The following is a 21100-nucleotide window of genomic DNA, read 5'->3' as shown; positions in this document are numbered from 1 at the left end:
GGGTTGAGCAGTAGAGTTGAGTATGTGGGTTACATCCATTAAAAACATCTTCTCTGTCAATGCCAAACAGCTTATTCTGCTATTCTGGTACCCTGGGTGCTCACAATCAGGTTTTTCATCACTGGAGGCAATCTCAATGCAGGGCTATCAAGATGAGATTCTGCAACCAGTGGCAATCCCATATCTCCACAGTCTGGGCCCAAACTTCATCCTCCAAGATGACAATGCTCCCCCCCACAGAGCAGGCTTATCAGGGACTACCTCCAGAATTTGGGAGTGGAGAGGATGGAAAGGCTTGCCTGCAGTCCTGACCTCAACCCCAATGAACACTTGCAGGATCAGCTTGCGCATGCCATTAGAGTCAGAATGACCAACACTGGACAAAAAGGGCCTGTATCTGAAAAGATCCAGAATGCTCCGGAATGATCCGTAGAAGATCCAACTTTATGGATCTGCCACCTATCCGTAATGTTTCTGGAGAGAATACAGAAAGATCTGATCTGTCACATATGTTTAAATGGATATTATCCGGATATGTAACAGATGTTCATTCAGAGTTAGGATTTTTCAGGGTCGAATCTTGTCCGGTTATGGAGAAATCTCCAAAGTGTATGCGTCAAAGATCCGGTGTGCATTCGTCAGGATATTGTCCGTATCTGTGACGGATAAAGAGGTATCATACCTTGGATAGTACTGTATTATAGGGATTTTATTGCAGTGCAACACAACCACACTGGCTGACTTGCGACAAATGCTGGTTGAAGAATAGGATGCCATCCCACAGCCGTGTGTGACCAACCTGGTGACCAGCATGAGGAGGAAGTGCCAGACTATTGTGGCTGTGTATTTATTAAATTAATAAATTGTTAAATTGCCAGTATTGTTTCTTCAGACTTCAATCATCCAATCCAATAAACAACACCAAACAAGAGTCAATAGCAGAATGAGCTGTTTGGCATTTGCTCAACACACAAATGCATTTTCCTTACAAATGTGGCACCGTTTAAGGAAAAATAAACAGATTTTCCAACAGTTTAAGGTTTATTGCCAAGAAGCATTGTTACAATAAAGAAATAATCAACCAAACACAAATTTCCTTCCTTTTTATGCTAAGTTTATGTATTTATGGCTGTGTCTTTCCCAAAGCAGAAGACAAGTTAATAATCAAAAATTACTAAACAGTTCTGGGTTGCTAAGTCAAAATACAGAAGAGCAGTTGTATGCTGTAAAATAGATTCATGTACTAAGTATAAAAACACTCACAGATCTCAAGAATATCCTCAAGTATTAATACAATTAAGCTCTAAAGTAATAAAAATGGAGCCTCTAATAGTGTGTCTATATACTGATTTGAAATATGATGTATTGTAATGCCTTGTGCCATATATCACACAGCAGTGATACTTCATTGGCTTTTCTGCGACTGGGTCATACAGACTGGGTGGATGTTTAGATGCACTGTATGCTATCACTGGTCTATCTGCAGATGTCTACAGTAGGCTATATGACCCTGGGGAGGGCTGGTGGCATGTGTCTAATAAAGACACCAACGGGAAATTTATGTACAAAACCGCTTGTTAAATGGGAGTTTTTCAAATCAGGTGATTAAAAAAAAGGTCACATTAAACAGTAAGCTGTTTTTATCCTTCGTTTTTTTCTGCAGATAAAAGAAGATAAAATGCATTAATGAGTGAGCTGCTGGTATTATCTCACTTTGTCAGCTTTGCATTACTTTTTAGTCACGTTCACATCTATTCCATCTAATGGTTAGTGCTAGATGTTATGTCAAAGTAACTTCCTCTAAATTATTGTTGCAGGTTGATAGATAGGCTAAGCAAAAAAAGTTTCACTGACACTTGTGCCAGATTGATGTATGAAAAAAAAAGGTTCACCAGAATCAGTTTCATATTTTTAAGCTGGTTCACACACTACGGCTGGTCAAGAACACTTTATCAGATTAGTGTGAGCATTGCTCTGGGTGATGGAAGTCAGCAGACTTAAGACTTTGCTGACTGCTTGTCACAAACTTTATACAGATTACAGGAACTTCTGAGGGACTACTGGTTATCTTGTGTACTGTATGCTGTGTGTCTATGATGAGAAGACAGCATCAAAGCAGGATAGCATCCTGTGGGCAGCCCAGGGCAGGACCAGTGGGCACAAGGCGGCAGCGAGGTGGGTGTCCTGGAGCACATCGTCTGCTTTTAGAGATACACACACATGCACACACACCCAATTCCTCCCCTTGGCACAAAAGGCCACCATGTAATTGAAATAGTGTCAGAACTCTGGGGAGAGGCACTAACATGTACACACACACACACACACACACACACACCACACACACAACACACACACACACACACACACCAAAATGGATACATGGACAGATATATGTACTGTAAATACTGTACATAATTAATTTGTAACCTTAATGTTTAACTTAAATATTAATTAGTGTTGTGTTTGTGTACATTGTTTATTGTAAAGAAAAATATCACTGTTTTTGGAGTGTGTTCATTTAAATCTTTGTGCTAATAAAACACAGTAAGTTAAAAAAAAAAGAAGCAAGAATAAAGAGAGAAGAAGATATAGAATTATTACACAAGCTGTTCCAGAAATGTCAGATTAATGTCGATAGTGATGATGATGATCATCATGAATTTTAATGATCCCACAACGGGAAGATTCACGCATTACAACAGCTCAAGTACAGAGACAAGAATGAGAGCAGCATTTAAGGATAAAATAAAATAAAACTATATACATAAAATACATTAACAGATATCAATGAGAAAAAACTCATTGTTATATAGTACTATGAAATGACAAGAGCAATAATTAAAGAAGGTGCAGCAACATCTCAGTTAAGGTGGCTCAGTGGTTTAAATCAGTGACTACAAAAAGTTATATTTTTTAGGATTTAAAGCTTTTTCTGTTAAAGTCTATATTTGCATTTTGCAGATATAGAGTAAAATGACTATACGGACAAATGTATCATTTTCTAAAAGTTAATTCTATTTAAATGATAGTCACTTTATTTATTAAACGTTCCTTCCACTGGATAATACAGGACATATCTGAAGTGATTCATCTGAAGAACCTGTTTGAATCATTTTGATGTTTTATGCCAACAGAAAAATAAAAATGAATCCAAAACTCAAAGAACATGAATAGATTTTGTGCTACAAATTACAAATGCTAACATACATTATTTTGGGTTTACTCAGTAAGAGGGCCCATCATGTGGTAAAAGTGTTGTGCCTCTCTGTGTGCATGTAGAAATGACAGCGAGCAACCCGTGGGCTGGATAGGACAGTTAGAGTAGCTGTTGGATGGAATGAAGTCATTACGTGAAGAAAATTCAAGCTTACATATTTAAAAACAATAAATTTATGAATATATTAATATCAAAACTCAATATTTGGATTAAAAGCCAAAGAATAAAAATTGATTTGTTACATATATAAGAAAAGAAACCAGAAGAACACTCAGTGTAGTGTTTACCTCCTACATCCAAAATTGTCTATGTGCCGATACTACGCTGCAATAGATACCACCAGTGTTGTCGTACTCCATCATAAATTACTAGATCACAAAGATGAGAAATTAATTTTATTGGCTTTTAAGAATTGTAAAATATTTTGTATTTTCATTTAAAAATGAGATCCACATGAACAGACAAAGGTATATGTAATGGGGATATATTTTATTCAGTTCATGTACCCTAAAAACGTCCTCTAAAAACCAAAAAAATATAATTAAAAAAAAAAATTTTTTTAAAGATTTTGGTGACCTTTGACCTTGAAAATAAATTCATGTATTCTTGGGCCACTAAGGAATATTTCCATAATGTTTGATCATTTTTGGTTTAAAAGTTTTCTTTTTGAGTTGTATTGCTGACAGACAAGGCTGAAAACATAACCTCCTGGGTGAGGTAATAAAGTGTTTTCATGATGACACGTTAGATTGCACTGGATTTGTAGAACCATATGAATATCCAGTGCTGTTTGAATATCCAGTGCTGTTTGAATCTGTTTTAATAATACATGAATTCATAACTGGCAACAACATGGTAACATGTAGGATTTAGAAAAGAATGTGCTCTATCATAAGTAAAAGAGAATTTTTGGTTAAATATTTGAGATACTGAAATATTTTGAGAGTTTGACTCTGCAGGGCAGTGGCAGCCCTTGGCACTAATTTACCCGGCCCTTGAATCAGACGAGTAAATAATTCCCTATTGTAACTACAGTCTAGTGTTGAGGTAACTAGACTAAACCTTCCTAACACTGAGAAATACAGCTTGTGTCAGGTAACTAAAAGGCCCCCTGATAGATAAACAAGCATAAAAAAAGAATAAGACAAATAAATGGCAGAATAACATACCCTATATAGCCTAATAACAGTGTGCTTTTTTCCAGCTCATATCCTGGCTTCATAAATTGGCACTCTGTCATCAAAACTCAAAGAATTGCTGCTTTTACTGAAAGATCAAGTTGCAAAAAAAAAAGTGGATGCAATGAGGGCACTTCATTTTGTTATCTGTGTTACAAGCTAAAAGAAGTTTGCATTGATGTGGATTTTATATATATATATATATATATATATTAGGGGTGGGACTTTAATGCGTTAATTTCGATTAATTAGTTACGGGGAAATTAACGCGTTAAAAATTTTAACGCATTTTAATCGCACTTTGCACCGTGGAACGTTTCTCAGTGCACGAGTTCCCGGCATACAGATTATATCGACGCACAATGTCCAAATTAGGGGCCGCATCCTGCGAAGGACCCGGCCCACGTCTTTCGTAGCCCACGAAGACCACAAAGGCCGGAAGTGAGCGGCTAGCCTTCATATCAGCGTCACCTGCCGTCACCTCTGCATAGCTCATGTCGCCTAGCAACCGTGAGTGCGAAGCACAGCTGTGTAAAAGCAGCTGTTAAACGGAGAACGAACTTTTTCTCCTTTTTGTGGTTTAATTTTAAGTCTTTAATTCAAAATAAGCTGTTAAAACAAGCATAACACATTTCAACATCAAGGAATACAGCTGAGAGAATGATTAATTTCCAACTATAACAAGTGAGACATTAATTATGAATAAAACTATCCAGTTATGATGCTTAACTTTAATTTCAGGTGTTTGCTTATCACAGGAGCACTTCCACCCTTCATTGGTCTGTGTAGTAGACTGGTGGGAAAATGAACAAAATTTTGAAGTTTAAGCTTATGTATATTGATTCATTCATCAACTAAACTTAAATTAATATTTCTCATGTCAAATATTGAAATGCGATTAAAATGCGATTAATTTCGATTAATTAATTACAAAGCTTGTAATTAATTCGATTAATTTTTTTAATCGCTTCCACCCCTAATATATATATATATATATATATATATATATATATATATATATATATATATATATATATATATGCACAATGTTAAGGTCAGCATGTACAAATCAGTAATAAATCAATTTTTGTCAGTTTCAGCTCACTGACAAATTTGGCTTCTTTTCCATTACCTTGCTCATGGAGTCCCCTCAGGTGTAAATCCCAATGACAAACAAAAAATATCCCAAAATAACAGACATACAATGATGTTTTTATAAAATGTGTTTTGTTAAATGTTTTTGTTTTTTTCTGGATTTTGCTGCTGTTTTTCACGCTGTTGTACTGGGCCACAAAAGTATCAAGATGAGTGTGTCTGTATTTTGTGAGGAGCTGGTTGCTATAAATGGAGCATTTCCAGACCCCATAAAGATGTTTGGATGCCATCTACTGGTTGAATCAAATCATTGCCAAGTGAAGACATAAATCGGAACATTTGTTTGATTTGCTTTCTAGTACTGTATGAGAATCTTGACTTAGTTAAACACTAATGGGTTGTTATGAAGTAGCTGAAATATAAAGGCCTTGATTTTTATTTGTTGTTTGCTCTGTGTGTCTTTGTTTCAGCTAGTGAAACAAAGACACACGCTCCATTGCCAAGAGAAACTCATCCTCCAGCTCTGATGTGACCTAACAATAATGAAATTCAGTATCAGTGTATTATATTATTTATATAGCACCAAATCTCAACAAACAGTCACCTCAAGGTACTTTATATTGTAAGGTAAAGACCATACAACAATTTTAGAGAAAACCTAACACTCAAAACGACCCCCTATGAGCAAGCACCTGGCAACAGTGGAAATTAAAAACTCCCTTTTAACAGGAAGAAACCTCCGGCAGAACCAGGCTCGGACCCATGGTTTTAAAAAAAGGAAATGCTCCAAAATAAATGCAAAAAATAATCAAACACATCAACAACCATCGACAAAAAGGAGTGTACAGCGAGAGGAGAAAAAAAAAAAAAGAATGGAACGCGCGGATGGTCTATTTTGCTCGCTCGTAATTCAGATATTCGCTCGCAACATAAAGCAAAATTCGACCAAGCGACCGATCGTATCAAAAAATTTGTTACTTGGGACACTCGTAAATCAAGGCACCACTGTATAGGATGAGCAAGTTAGGGGTAGGAATTAATAAGCATTTGCTTCCTCCTACTTCTTTTCGAACAAAAAAAAAAAAGTCACTGATTGGACTTGTTTTTTATGTGTATTAACGTACATGTTTGAAATAAAGATTGATTGATTGACTGAATGCTGGAAAACGTGTAAAAAGAAATATGTTGTTTACTATTCTGATCGATCTAATATAAAATTCACAGGCCCAATCTCATTGTACATTCTGTATGATGACAACTAGACTGACACTGAGACTGATGTGGTATTAGCTTCTGATTTATGACAGCTATGTTTGGACTTCTTCAATGCATCACATCTTTATTCACTCAGGACTTATGAGACAGATAAAGAATTGTCAAATTCTTTATCTGTCTCATAAAGAATTGTCAAATTGTAACAGTGACTCTTCAAACTCTGTGGTGTTGCAGAGAATGTTCTATTAAGTCTCAGACATAACAAGAAACAGCGCATTTACAGTTATAGTATATATTTATAGTTATAGTATATATGTTGTAATTGTGAACCAAATTATTTAGGTGCAAAAAAATCAATTTCTTGCAGTTAGACACAAAAAAGATTTACCAGTAATTTCACAATCATTATTAGAGATTTGGAAGAGGTAATTACAAAAATAACAGGTTTTATCAAACTACCACGTTAACCCTTGTGCGCCCCGCAAGGGGTCACCCGGACCCGTCCCCCCATCCCACTGAGGCTGGGAGACCTGGGGTCGAGGGGACCCCAGGTCTCCCAGCTCAACGGGACCCCCTGTGGCCGGCGACATTCATTGCATGCGTGTGCTATTGCCCCCGCCCCCCAGTGGCCAGTGATAGTCATTGCACCGCGTGTGATGGGGACACTCGCGCGCACACACAGACGCGCACGCACGCATGCGCACACAGACACACACTCGCACACACTCGCGCGCGCACACACACACACACACACACACACACACACACACACAGACACACACACACAAGCACGCAAGGCTACGCAAAGGCCGCTGCAATCGCAGGTCGAGGACTCGACGACGCGAACCCGGTGGATCGCAATCACGATCGCCATCGTCATCGACTTCAGCTTCGCCAAACAACCACTCGATCGCGATTGCGATAAAAAAAAAAAATCGCACTCGTGGGATTGGCCGGCTTCGTTTATCGGTGAGGCGACACGACGCGAACCTACGATCGCCATCATCATCACCATCATCACCATCATCACCATCGCCAAACAACCACACTCGATAGCGATTGAGATAAAAAAAACAAAAAAAAACCCCAAAACCGCCCAAAAAAACACGCACCACGAGCGCGGACTTCGCAACGCGATAGCCCCAAGCCGAGTTTTGCTTCCGTCACCGCGTAACAAACGACACACTAAAACAAACAAAGCGGTGTCACGTGAATCGTAAAGGACCGTGACCGTCGACACAGCAGGCAGAGGAAAGTCGGGTCATGTCGCGTACGCGAGCGTTCGATTACCGGCGTGCGACGCGACCGCCGCCACCGGATGCCGCGATCCCGTCACCTCGGCTAGCTGAGGCAATCGCGGCGATCGTGTCGTCTCGCGGCCACGCCGCCTCGGACGATCGGGGTTCCTCTGGGGTCGGAGTTGCGGATTGCAGTCTACCGGCGAGGACCGGGCCGGGGACGGAGGGTACTGCGAAGAGGGAGATTACGATACCAAAGAAGAAGAAGAAGAAGAAGAAGGGGGGTAGAGGGTGCCAGAGAGGCAGGATGAGGAGAGATATCGCGACGCGAAGGGAGTTTGCGACAGGAGGATGAGGATGATGACGAGGGAGATTACGATACAGAAGAAGAAGAAGGGGTAGAGGGTGCCAGAGGGCAGGATGAGGAGAGATATCACGACACGAAGGGAGTTTGCGACGCGGAGGATGAGGAGGGAGATTACGATAAGAAGAAGAAGAAGAAGAAGAAGAGAAGAAGAGGGTGCCAGAGGGCAGGATGGGGAGAGATATCGCGACACGAAGGGAGTTTGCGACGCGGAGGATGAGGATGATGACGAGGGAGATTACGATACAGAAGAAGAAGAAGAAAGAAAGAAGAAGAAGAAGAAGAAGAAGAAGAAGAGGAGAGGGTAGAGGGTACCAGAGGTCAGAATGAGGAGAGATCGCGACACGAAGGGAGTTTGCGATGCGGAGGATGAGGATGATGACGAGGGAGATTACGATACAGAAGAAGAAGGAAGAAGAAGAAGAGGTAGAGGGTGCCAGAGGGCAGGATGAGGAGAGATATCGCGACACGGAGGAGGAGGAGGAGGAGGAGGAGGAGGAGGAATTGATGGCGTCGAATCGAGGGACGGTTACGTGGAGATCGACTCCGTTCTCCTCCGATCGCCGGCATCGTTCCTCGCGACGGCAGCGGCGCGTCTCGTCATCTTCGTCGAACCCGGGTCCCACGGAGCGCGCCCGCGACGCCGTGTCGCAAAACTCGCCGGCTTCGGCGTTCCTGGCGTACTTTGAACCCCAGCTCGAGGACCGGGTGATCGCGATGACGAACCTGGAGGCCGGCAGGAGGGCCGGGGCGGGGAGGGGGATGACGGCTGGCGACCCATGGGTCGAGCCGAGTTTCGCGCGTACGTGGGACTGCTGATCCTCGCCGGCGTGTACAGGTCGAGGGGCGAGGCGTGCGAGAGCCTGTGGCACGTGGAGACCGGTCGCTCGATATTTTGCGCGACCATGCCCCTCAAGACGTTCCGCGCATACTCCGCGGCCCTGCGATTTGACGATCGCGACACCAGAGAGGCCAGGCGCCTGGCCGCCGGGCACGACACGCTGGCGCCCATCAGGGAAGTGTGGGACGCGTGGTGCGAGAGGCTGCCTCTCCTGTACGAGCCCGGACCCGAGGTCACGGTGGACGAGAGGCTGGTTCCCTTCAAAGGTGCGTGCCTGTGTGTGTGTGTGTGTGTGTGTGTGTGTGTGGTGTGTGGGTGGTGTGTGTGTGTGTGTGTGTGTGCGTGTGCGGTGTGCGTGTGTACGACGGAGGCGGTGTGCAAGGTTTTACGCGTAATGAAGCGCTACCCAAAAAAAAAAGGAGAAAAAAAAAGAAGAAAAACAAAAACTCCTATTCTACACCCCACCCCCACCCCCCCTCACCCCAGGTCGATGTCCCTTCAGGCAATACATGCCCAGCAAGCCGGCCAGGTACGGGATCAAGCTGTGGGTGGCGTGCGACGCCAAATCCAGCTACGCGTGGAAGATGCTGGCGTACACCGGGAAACACGACAAGCGAGGTCCTCCCGAGAAAAACCTGGCGTCCAGAGTGGTGCTCGAGCTGACCGAGGGACTGGGACCGGGCCGCAACGTCCCCTTCGACAACTTCTTCACGTCGTACGAGCTGGTCAGGAGGCTGTTCGTCCAAAGGGGCCTCACCTCGCTGGGGACCTTGCGCGCGAACAGGGCCGAGATCCCCAGGCGACTGCTCGAAGTCGAGGGCAGACCGGTGCCGTCGTCGCGATTCGCGTTCTCGTCGACCGCGGAGCCTCCCGACGCGGCCGTGGTCTCCTACCTGGCCAAGCGCAACAAGAACGTGCTGATCCTCACCACGCACGAGCAGCACGTGCGCGCCCCAGGGCTGAGCGGGCGGGCAGACGGGAAGCCCCTGGCGGTGCTCCACTACAATCGCACCAAGGGAGGCGTGGACAACCTGGACAAGGTGTTGGGCACGTACAGTTGCAGGAGAAGGACGACTCGCTGGCCCCTGGCCCTCTTTCACAACATGGTGGACGTGTCCGCGTACAACGCCTTCGTGCTGTGGAGGGAGCTGAATCCCGCCTGGATGCCGGGCAAGTGCAACAAACGCAGGCTGTTCCTGGAACGGCTGGGCAAAGAGCTGGCGGCCGCCGCAGCCGCCGCGGAGAGGGAGAGGAGAGGGACGAAGGAGAGGGCGAGGGGTAATGGCGGCAACGGCGACGGCAAAAGCGACAATGCGACAGGGTCGTCGCGCGACGGCAGGTGCGGCGGCGAGTCCGAGGCGAGGAGGAAGAGGTGTCGCGTGTGCCCCAGGAGCAGGGACGCCAAGACCAAGACTCTGTGTCGCGGCTGTCGCATGCACGTGTGCGGCAAGTGCGCCGTGGTCTACTGTCCAAACTGCGCCTCGGCCCCGTGTCAGTGATAAACGCGCGTGCGCGCGCACGCACGCACACACACACACACACACACACACACACACACTTGGCCAGTGCGCCACTGCCCAATACGCCTCGGCCCCGTGTTAGTGATAAACACACACACACGCACACACACTCACACACGCACACACACACGTGGCCAGTGCGCCACTGCCCAATACACCTCGGCCCCGTGTTAGTGATAAACACGCACACACACACACACACACACGTGGCCAGTGCGCCACTGCCCAATACGCCTCGGCCCCGTGTTAGTGATAAACACGCACGCACACACACACACACACACACACACACAGGGTCTAAGCAGCACTATGGAGATTCACTCTGTCAGGGGGTCGGTTCGACCCCACCTGAGACCCACGTATGTATCACGCGTTTGCGAGTCCCCATTGCAGAGGGGGTCCTTCGTGCCCCGGACACATTCTCGTGAATTCAAACGCAGTGGGAGCACAAGGGTTAAATGACCGCAAAAAAACATCTGTATGCAGATGATGGTCAGTCCAGGCTCCATGGCAGAGAGAAGCTCTCACCCTCCAGCTCTTTGGAAATCACTGATATGAATCGGGCCAGTTGCTCTGAGCTGAAGTGGTTTTTCCAGTCTCCAACAGTACCTGATAACACACACCAAGATGGAGTCACACAAACACCAAGAAATTTTAAAATATAATTTTAACATGTCCAGGTTGGTGTACTGCGTTCATTCAAAGTGATTTTTCAACACAGTCAAATGTGTCACAATGGGAGATTTGGAACCTCACCTTTCCTTAGGAAAGGAGACTTGTCACTGTCCATGTACACCTTGGGCATCAGACTGAAGTTAGACATGTTGTTGGTCTTCATTGTCTTGAAAGAGCAATTCTCTGCTATCTTCTGGATGACTTCTTCAGTCAGATTACGGCCCAGGAAATCTGAGATACGCCTGAGAGATGCAGGCAGGTCCTGGAAGAAACATGGTTGTTAATTATTTGAAACGTGGGTGTTTCTTAAATTAGCTTTTAATGAAAGCTCACTCTGGATTGATTTCTGGCAATACAAAAGTCTAGGCTTTGTTATTTGGAGCCTGATAGAAAATCAGCAGGTAAATAGTAAGTCTCAAAATAAAATATTAACGCAGGTAAATACAACTGGTGACTGGAGACTCCATCCTTTCAGTGGAAATAATGAAATACAATGTTTACACAAAATCACTTTAATGTTTTACCTGAACCATTTCTTCATATGTAATATACATGATTCTGTCTGCTAGTTCACTGCTTCTCCAGCTCTTCACGTGGTCTGTCCATTTTCCAAACATAACTGCAAATAAAACAGATGTTGGTTATACAGCCAACCACTGTTCTTCTAGAACATAAATCACAAATGCTGATTTCATTGTACACATTCAGCTGTGGGTAATAAAAGACTTAATGTGCAGATAAGATGTCTGACCTTCACCCTCGAGAAATTTATCCATAAACTCATCAAAGGTTCCTGGATCCTCAAGGAAACCGGCCATCTGATGGAAGTAGTATGAAGACACCATGATGTCCTTTGGGTTCCTCATGATGTAGATCACCTACAGCACAAATACAACAGACAGAGTACAAAAACATAACATTTACTTTATGTAAAATGTCACAAATAGCAATATTGCACAGTCATTACCTTGGCTTTGGAGGTGTAGAAGGAAGGGGGCATGAGGTTGTAGGGAAAATGTGTGCCCAGCATCCGTGGAGATGCCAGCTTATTGACAAACAATGCAAATCTTTTGGTCTGAATCAATGGGACTCTCTCCCAGTTAGGAATGGTATGGATGACGGTGAGATCCCCCCCATTCAGCACCAGCGGGAGGATCTCCTGCATCCAGATTGTACCTAAAGAAATAATAATAAAAAAATAAATGAATGGAAACTGATGCCTAGGCTCAGCAACACTTCTAAAAAACATTTCAGTCATTGTGAACACAGTTTGTTGCTGTATCACAACTGCAAGTTAAATCACATGGGGGAAAAAAAAACATGGGAAAAAAAATAAAAAAAAAAGAAGAGGCGCCTTTGCGAGATCTCGCAAAAGTTTTGTGATATCCCGAGTTATTTTTGCGATATCTTGCAAAAGTTTTGCATGTACAGTTTTAGCGTGGTTACGGCCAACAGTAACAAAACTGAATTATTATAAATAAAGGCGACTTTTGCTGGCAGTCTCTCACCAAACCTTTCAATCTCATTGACACTGCCACCTCAAGATTAACGCCGTCCTAATATTAAAAAGTTTTGCGAGATCTCGCAAAAGTAACTCAGGATCTCGCAAAACTTTTGTGAGATATCGCAAAAGTGCCACTTTTTTTTTTCTGTTTTTTTTTTCCCCATGTCCCTTGCGGGGTTCCATAAAATGTCCAACCTGCAAGGAAAAAAACACATGAAATCCAAAAAACTGTTGCCTTCTTTGGGTCTGACTTCATCTAACAAGGACTGAAGTGAGAAACTGTACATCAACTAATAAATAATAAATAATCTGTCTCACTGATGGTTACAGCACTGTGTAAGATAATTATAAGTGTACAACATGACACAAAAAACTTATCTGCTTTCAGCTGCTCCCTATTTTACATGGGCTGGCCATCATGAGCACCAGGACAATTTCCAGTGGTCATATAGTCATTTTGGCCTGCTGTGAACTTTCAACTTTATCAGCAAACACTTAACAGACCGCATAGAATTCACTCTTTAACTTGAACATTTGCCATCAGCTGCAGACTGTGTGCTCTGTCTCTCATACCAATTCCACACATAAATGTTCTCATGCACTCTCTCTCTCTCAGCAAGAAAGGCAGCATTTATGAGGCCATGTTAGACACATAAGGTTAGCATGTAAAATTAACAGCCCGCTGGTCTACATGAACAGAGTAGCCTGTGATGATAGCCCAGCATGCATTATTGTCCATTTTCACTCCAACCAATGTCCATGAGCCTCAGACATTATCTGTGTGTAGGAACTGGTGTTACCTCAGACCACCAGTCAAAGTATATTGTCACCAAACAGAGCTGTGGAATAAGAAAAAAAATTTGTCACCATAATTTTTTCATAGTGGTTGATTTCAATATATAAATCAAGCCAGTCTGTCAAGGTTAAAGGTTAATTTTTTACTCCTAAATGAAGATGTAAAGTTCACTTTTTTTCCCACTTTAATTTTTATTAACATTTTCATTTTACACCAACATGTAAAGATACACCACAGACATTGTACAGTGTTGTAGCCTATAAAGACCCCCCCTCCCCGTATCCATAAATAGAACATAAAGGAAAGAGGGGTCATTTGATAATGATGTTAGATTTCCTTAAGTCTCTTCTTGGGTGTCGTATAGTGTCCATTTTTCCCACTTATTCATAAAAAATGTTTTTTTAGTCTGAGGAGGTCATTCCTTCCATCACATAAACCTTAACAATATTCTGTCATGGTCCTGTAAACATAACAAACAAAACATTAGATTAATGATTTTCTGAAATTGAAACAAATATACTAAATATGGTACAGCTCAGACTTACTCTTTAGTTAAGAAAAAATATAGAGAAGTGCACTGAAGGGAAGAAATTCCTTATTTTTGTATTATTTTATTTTATTGTTCGATTTGAAAAACCGAATAAGTTTTAAACTGTTTACAGTATTTGTTGTGGTGTGTTCATTTTGTTGTATTGTGGTTTGTCAGCCCTCCACCTCAGGAGATTTTGTTTTAAGTTGTGTTGATTTTTTTTTTTACACTCTGTTTAAGAACAAACTGGATTGCACTAAAAGGAAGAAAATTCTTTATTTTTTATTGTTTTTCCTAAGAACAATTCTATTTGAAAAAAGAAACAACGAAAGAAGGAACTAGAAAAGATGTCTGGTGAGGGGAGAATTTTTATTTTATTTTTGTATTGTGGTTTCTCCTTTTCTACCTCAAAAAAGATTTATTTTCACGGGATGCTATTCCCACACTGCAGGACTATTTTGAGACAATAGTGTAGGACATCTTCAAGGAGGCAGCCACAAATGACAGGGGACTTGGAGGAATATACTGAATCAGTCATCAGCTACATCAGGCCTGGACTGGGACAAAAAATTGGCCCTGGCCTTTTTGGCATCCTGGTTTTCTTCATTTTTCACACTGTCTTGCTCTTATTCAATGTGAGCATACCTTTTGCTAATAACACTTTTATGCATTTTTACACTTACTTCAGTAATGCTTGAATTGCAAAGCTTTTACTTATCATTTATCAGTTTTAAAATCTGTTATTTCACTTGTTTGAGTGCTTTTTAAAACATGTTTAATTAACAGCATAGAGGCTACAAATTCAAACTAATATGCAGCCTTTCAACACACCTTTAACCTAAATATCTAAAATGCTATGATGTAGCCTAAAATGGACACTTGTTGCTCATCCAACACTTCTGGCCTTGACCATTTGCTATTTTACCAGATAAAGGGGCTATGGCTGCCAGATTTTGGGAAGTATGCAAATACCAATAAATATTGATACTAATCAATCACCATTGCTCATCATTCTCATGTAATAGAGCTAACGTTACCGCTGCTGCTATCTTTACCTACAGCCTGCTGTTGCTGGAGCATTGCTGTTACAGAGGACGTGGAGGCTACAACAGCAAACACATCTGTGATCTTTACACATTTTGTAGCATCTACAGTGACACTCTTCAATTTCTTCGCACATAGCGTCTCCACACCCCCTTTCTGCTGCGTTGGTTTCTCCATGTTGCCTCCGTGTGACCTGCCGGAGCGCCGGTGCTCCTGACTGCCAACTGCTTTTGAATGCCAGTAAAATTGAAAAGAAGGCAGTAGTGATGGGTCGGTCGCGAACGATCCGGCTCTAAGAGCCGGCTCCTGATAGTGAGCCGTTTCTTTATTTTTTCGTTCCGTTTTTGTAGAAGCCGCACATGATTGGTTAAGAAGCTGTAGTGCCTAACAACATTCCTGGGCACGTCCTGAAGTACTGTGCTGAGCAACTAAAAGATGTGGTCGCAAACATCAACTCTGGCATCTGCAACTGGGTCCTCAGCTTCCTGATACAGCGGCAGCAGACAGTCAGGGTAGGCAAAACCCATTAAACCCATTAAAAACCCATTAAACCCTATTCTGTTCCACTTGGCAACCAATGAGCATTCAACATTCAACAAAATAAAATAAGATGTGTAGATGAACTGTTAACTTAGTCTGATACAATGGTTAAATTAGGCAGCTTTCTGAAGGCTGATGCCAGCTGTCCTGCTTTCTGTTGCAGTGATACCTGCAGTAAGGAGGGGTGAGTCTAAAGGGTGGTGTATGAGACCATATTTATTTAAAAGTGTTAGCAACATTATTTAACAGATTTAGACTAATATATAAATAAATAAATTATATTAATATTTAAAATATAAAGTTCTGTTTAGTGGCTGATAGTTTGTGCATGTTGTTATAACTTTCAAATGATGTAAGTCGAATCATATTTGACTTTCAAAATAAAAGCTAAAAAAAATATTAAGCTGCTTTTCTGGAGTTTAGAAAAATGATAACAATCAAGCATAACATTATGGCCACCTATCTAATATTGCCTTGATCACCAGTAGTATATATATATATATATATGTGGCACCATAAAACCGTCAATCATGATTGATGTTGACAGATGTGTGGCAGCGATAATTTAAAAAAGCAATGCGCGTACATGAGCGTCCTCATGCGCGTGCGTGTGTCCGTGCGTGATCGATTGATTTATGATTATCAGGTGCGTGTGTGTGTGTAAGTGGAGGAGTGTCCTAACAAATGATTCCCACAGTCTCTCCCATTATCTCTCAAGAAGGGCAATCCCATCCACACTGTTTGTGAAGATGCTTAAATAAACTCTTTAACAGGTGGATATCCAAGCATAAAAGGGTAATTCTCCACACGCAATTACACCATCTGTTTTTACTAAGCTTAAGCTGACTGGCGTAAAAACAGACCCACCACCTGTTGAAATCCTGCCGAATTCTGTTTCCCACACAACACCATATCTCTCATTACAAAAAGACTTCAATCAAAGGAAAAGGGCAATCCCCATCCATACTGTTTGGGACGATGCATAAATAAACTCGTTGTTAAACAGGTGGATATCTGAGCATCAAAGGGTAATTCTCACACGCAATTACACCATCTGTTTTTTACTCAAAGTCGATGCAGCGCAAAAATAAATAAATAAAAAAAAATACAGATATCACTACAATTCCCATCAGCCATATAGCAATGTGTCGCATTTACATCACAATCAGCGACAGGGGGTCGAGGTGACTCCAGGCCTAGCAATGGCGGCGGTGGTGGGGGGTCAAGGTGACCCCAGGCCTAACAATGGCGGCGGCGGGGTCGGAGGGACCCCAGTCGTCCCAGTGGCGGAGTCGGCGCCGGGGGTCACTGGGACCCCACGCCTCCCGGCTCACTGACACGGGGCCCCTGCGGTGGGGGGGGGGGGGTCGAGGTGACCCCAGGCCTGTCAATGGTGGTGGCGGCGGCGGCGGTGGGGTGGGGTCAAGGAGACCCCAGGTCTCCCAATGGCGGTGGCGGTGGAGGTGGCGGCGGCGGCGGTGGGGTGGGGGTCAAGGAGACCCCAGGTCTCCCAATGGCGGCGGGGTGGGGGTCAAGGTGACCCCAGGCCTCCTGGCTCAACGGGACCTCCCCTGCGGTGGGGTCGAGGTGACCCCAGGCCTCTCAATGGGGGGGGGGGGTTGGGGGGGTGTCAAGGAGACCCCAGGCCTAACAATGGCGGTGGTGGTGGCGGCGGGGGGGGGGCGGGGGGGACCCCAGGGCTCCCAGCTCAACGGGACCCCCTGTGGCCGGCGACATTCATTGCATGCGTGCTATTGCCCCCGCCCCCCAGTGGCCCAGTGATAGTCATTGCACCGCGTGTGACAGGGACACTCGCGCGCACACACAGACACGCACGCACGCGCACACAGACACACTCGCACACCAAACGCACAACACAGACACACACACACACACACGGACACTCACACACACAGACACAGACACACTCAAGCACACGAGACCGGACCAGACCGGAGCGAAAGCGAGGCTACGCAAAGGCCGCTGCAATCGCAGGTCGAGGACTCGACGCGAACCCAGGGATCGCGATCACGATCACCATCATCATCATCATCATCACCATCGCCAAACAACCACACTCGATCGCAATTGCGATAAAAAAAAAAAAAAAAAAAAAAAAAATCGCATTCGTGGGGTTGCTGGCTTCGTTTATCGATGAGGCAACACGACGCGAACCTACGATCGCATCATCATCATCATCATCATCATCATCACCATCGCCAAACAACCACACTCGCAATTTGCGATAAAAAAAAAAAAAATCGCACTCGTGGGGTTGGCCGGCTTCGTTTATCGATGAGGCGACACGACGCAAACCTACGATCGCCATCATCATCACCATCATCATCACCATCATCATCATCATCATCATCATCACCATTGCCAAACAACCACACTCGATAGCGATTGAGATAAAAAAAACCCCAAAAAACCCCAACCGCCCAAAAACCCGGCGCCCCCCGAGCGCGGGACTTTTGCCACGCGATGGCCCCAAGCCCAGTTTTGCTTCGTCCACTGCGTAACCAACACACTAACAAACGCGGGTTGTCATGCGAATCGTAAAGGACCGTGACCGTCGACACGCAGGCAGAGGAAAGTCGGGTCATGTCGCGTACGAGTGTTCGATTACCGGCGTGCGACGCGACCGCCGCCGCCGGATGCTGCGATCCCGTCGCCTTGGCTAGCTGAGGCAATCGCGGCGATCATGTCGTCTCACAGCCACGCCGCCTCGGACAATCGGGGTTCCTCCTCGGGTCGGAGTTGCGGACCGCAGTCTACCGGTGAGGACCGGGCCGGGGACGGAGGGTACTATGAAGAGGGAGATTACGATACCGAAGAAGAAGAAGAAGAGAGCCTGTGGCACGACGGAGACCGGTCGCTCGATATTTCGCGACCATGCCCCTCAAGACGTTCCGCGCGTACTCCGCGGCCCTGCGATTTGACGATCGCGACACCAGAGAGGCCAGGTGCCTGGCCGCCGGGCACGACAAGCTGGCGCCCATCAGGGAAGTGTGGGACGCGTGGTGCGAGAGGCTGCCTCTCCTGTACGAGCCCGGACCCGAGGTCACGGTGGACGAGAGGCTGGTTCCCTTCAAAGGTGCGTTGTGTGGCGTTGTGGTGTGTGTGTGTGCGTGTGTATGTGTGCGTGCGTGTGTGTGTGTGTGCGTTGTGTGTGTTTATGAAAAAGGTGGTGTGCAAGGTTTACGCGTAATGAAGCGCTACCCCAAAAAAAAGGAGGAAAAAAAAAGAAGAAAAACAAAAACTCCTATTCTACACCCCACCCCCTCACCCCAGGTTGATGTCCCTTCAAGCAATACATGCCCAGCAAGCCGGCCAGGTACGGGATCAAGCTGTGGGTGGCGTGCGACGCCAAGTCCAGCTATGCGTGGAAGATGCTGGCGTACACCGGGAAACGCGACAAGCGAGGTCCTCCCGAGAAAAACCTGGCATCCAGAGTGGTGCTCGAGCTGACAGAGGGACTGGGACCGGGCCGCAACGTCACCTTCGACAACTTCTTCACGTCGTACGAGCTGGTCAGGAGGCTGTTCGTCCAAAGGGGCCTCACCTCGCTGGGGACCTTGCGCGCGAACAGGGCCGAGATCCCCAGGCGACTGCTCGAAGTCAAGGGCAGACCGGTGCCGTCGTCGCGATTCGCATTCTCGTCGACCGCGGAGCCTCCCGCCGCCGCCGTGGTCTCCTACCTGGCCAAGCGCAACAAGAACGTGCTGATCCTCACCACGCACAAGCAGCACGTGCGTGCCCCGGGGCTGAGCGGGCGAGCGGACAGGAAGCCCCTGGCAGTGCTCCACTACAATCGCACCAAGGGAGGCGTGGACAACCTGGACAAGGTGTTGGGCACGTGAAGTTGCAGGAGAAGGACGACTCGCTGGCCCCTGGCCCTCTTTCACAACATGGTGGACGTGTCCGCGTACAACGCCTTCGTGCTGTGGGGGAGCTGAATCCCGCCTGGATGCCGGGCAAGGGCAACAAACGCAGGCTGTTCCTGGAACGGCTGGGCAAAGAGCTGGCGGCCGACGCAGCCGCCGCCAGATAGGGGACGAAGGAGAGGGCGAGGGGTAACGGCGGCAACAGCGACGGCAAAAGCAACAACGCGACAGGGCGTGGCGGCGAGTCCGAGGCATCGTCCGAGGCGTGGAGGAAGAGGTGTCGCGTGTGTCCCAGGAGCAGGGACGCCAAGACCAAGACTCTGTGTCGCGGCTGTCGCGTGCACGTGTGCGGCAAGTGCGCCGTGGTCTACTGTCCAAACTGCGCCTTGGCCCCGTGTAAGTGATAAACGCACACGCACACACACACACACACACACACACACACACACACACACACACACACACAACACACACACACGTGGCCAGTGCACCATTGCCCAATACGCCTCGGCCCCGTGTTAGTGATAAACACGCACACGCACACGCACACACACGTGGCCAGTGCGCCACTGCCCAATACGCCTCGGCCCCGTGTTAGTGATAAACACGCACACACGCACACACACTCACCCGTGGCCAGTGCGCCACTGCCCAATACGCCTCGGCCCCGTGTTAGTGATAAACACGCACACACACACGCACACACACACACACACACACACACACAGGGTCTAAGCAGCACTATGGGGATTCACTCTGTCAGGGGGTCGGTTCGACCCCACCTGAGACCCGTATGTATCACGCGTTTGCGAGTCCCCATTGCAGAGGGGTCCTTCGTGCCACGGACACATTCTCGTGAATTCAAACGCAGTGGGAGCACAAGGTTAAAAGGGTTCCGGTTGCATCCTCCACTCCCCTGCCTGTCCTGTAGGCAAACTGAAGTGGGTCCAGATGTTCTCTAACTCTAGATAAAAGAATTCCGTTAATAATCTTTTCAAATGTCTTCATTGCTAATGAGGTGAGGGTAACAGGCTTAAAATCATTCAAGGACCGAGTGTCCTTACTTTTGGGAACAGGAACAATGGTTGTGGCTTTCCAAACCTGAGGGACCCTGTGAGTATTAAGAGACATGTTTAAAAGAAAACTAAAGATATCTGCCAGCTGCAGGGCACAGTTTTTAAGAATACGGCCTCCAATGCCATCAGGACCTGAGCTTTTTCTCTCCTTAGTCTTCCGAAAGAGATTAAAAACAGTTCCACTATCAATGTGTACTGTGTTTGTGACATCTGAGGGCACACTCTTAAAACCAGAACCAGAACCAGGCACAAGCCTCCACCGAGTGATTTACCTGTCACCGCGGAGTCTCTGTCCAACCGAATGGGCTCTCCAAACCACCCAATCTCTAAGTCCGACTGCAAGTCATGATCCTTTAGCCATGTTTCTGTCAGTGCCAA

At 45.6% G+C, this 21100-nt stretch overlaps 2 protein-coding genes across 2 annotated transcripts in view; one reads left to right on the top strand and one right to left on the bottom strand.

The window, feature by feature from the left end:
• Positions 1–7971: 7971 nt before the first annotated feature.
• On the top strand, positions 7972–10650 carry LOC115793995 (piggyBac transposable element-derived protein 4-like). Its single transcript, XM_030749217.1, has 3 exons — positions 7972–8230; positions 9007–9417; positions 9638–10650. Exons 1-3 carry the CDS (start codon positions 7972–7974, stop codon positions 10648–10650), a joined length of 1683 nt encoding a protein of 560 aa, XP_030605077.1.
• A 278-nt stretch (positions 10651–10928) lies between these two features.
• The window catches only part of LOC115793833 (sulfotransferase 2B1-like), a 47398-nt gene continuing 37226 nt past the window's right edge, over positions 10929–21100 (bottom strand). The window contains exons 2-6 of the mRNA XM_030748971.1: positions 12314–12522; positions 12098–12224; positions 11871–11965; positions 11428–11608; positions 10929–11280 (exon numbers count right to left, since the gene is read on the bottom strand). Of these exons, the coding sequence (XP_030604831.1) occupies positions 11165–11280; positions 11428–11608; positions 11871–11965; positions 12098–12224; positions 12314–12522 (728 nt within the window). The 3' untranslated portion in view covers positions 10929–11164. The remainder of the gene's footprint in view (positions 11281–11427; positions 11609–11870; positions 11966–12097; positions 12225–12313; positions 12523–21100) is intronic.

Source organism: Archocentrus centrarchus, chromosome 16 (genome assembly GCF_007364275.1).
Source record: "Archocentrus centrarchus isolate MPI-CPG fArcCen1 chromosome 16, fArcCen1, whole genome shotgun sequence".
Taxonomy (NCBI): Eukaryota; Metazoa; Chordata; class Actinopteri; order Cichliformes; family Cichlidae; genus Archocentrus; species Archocentrus centrarchus.
This window is presented reverse-complemented; position numbering and strand designations above follow the sequence as displayed.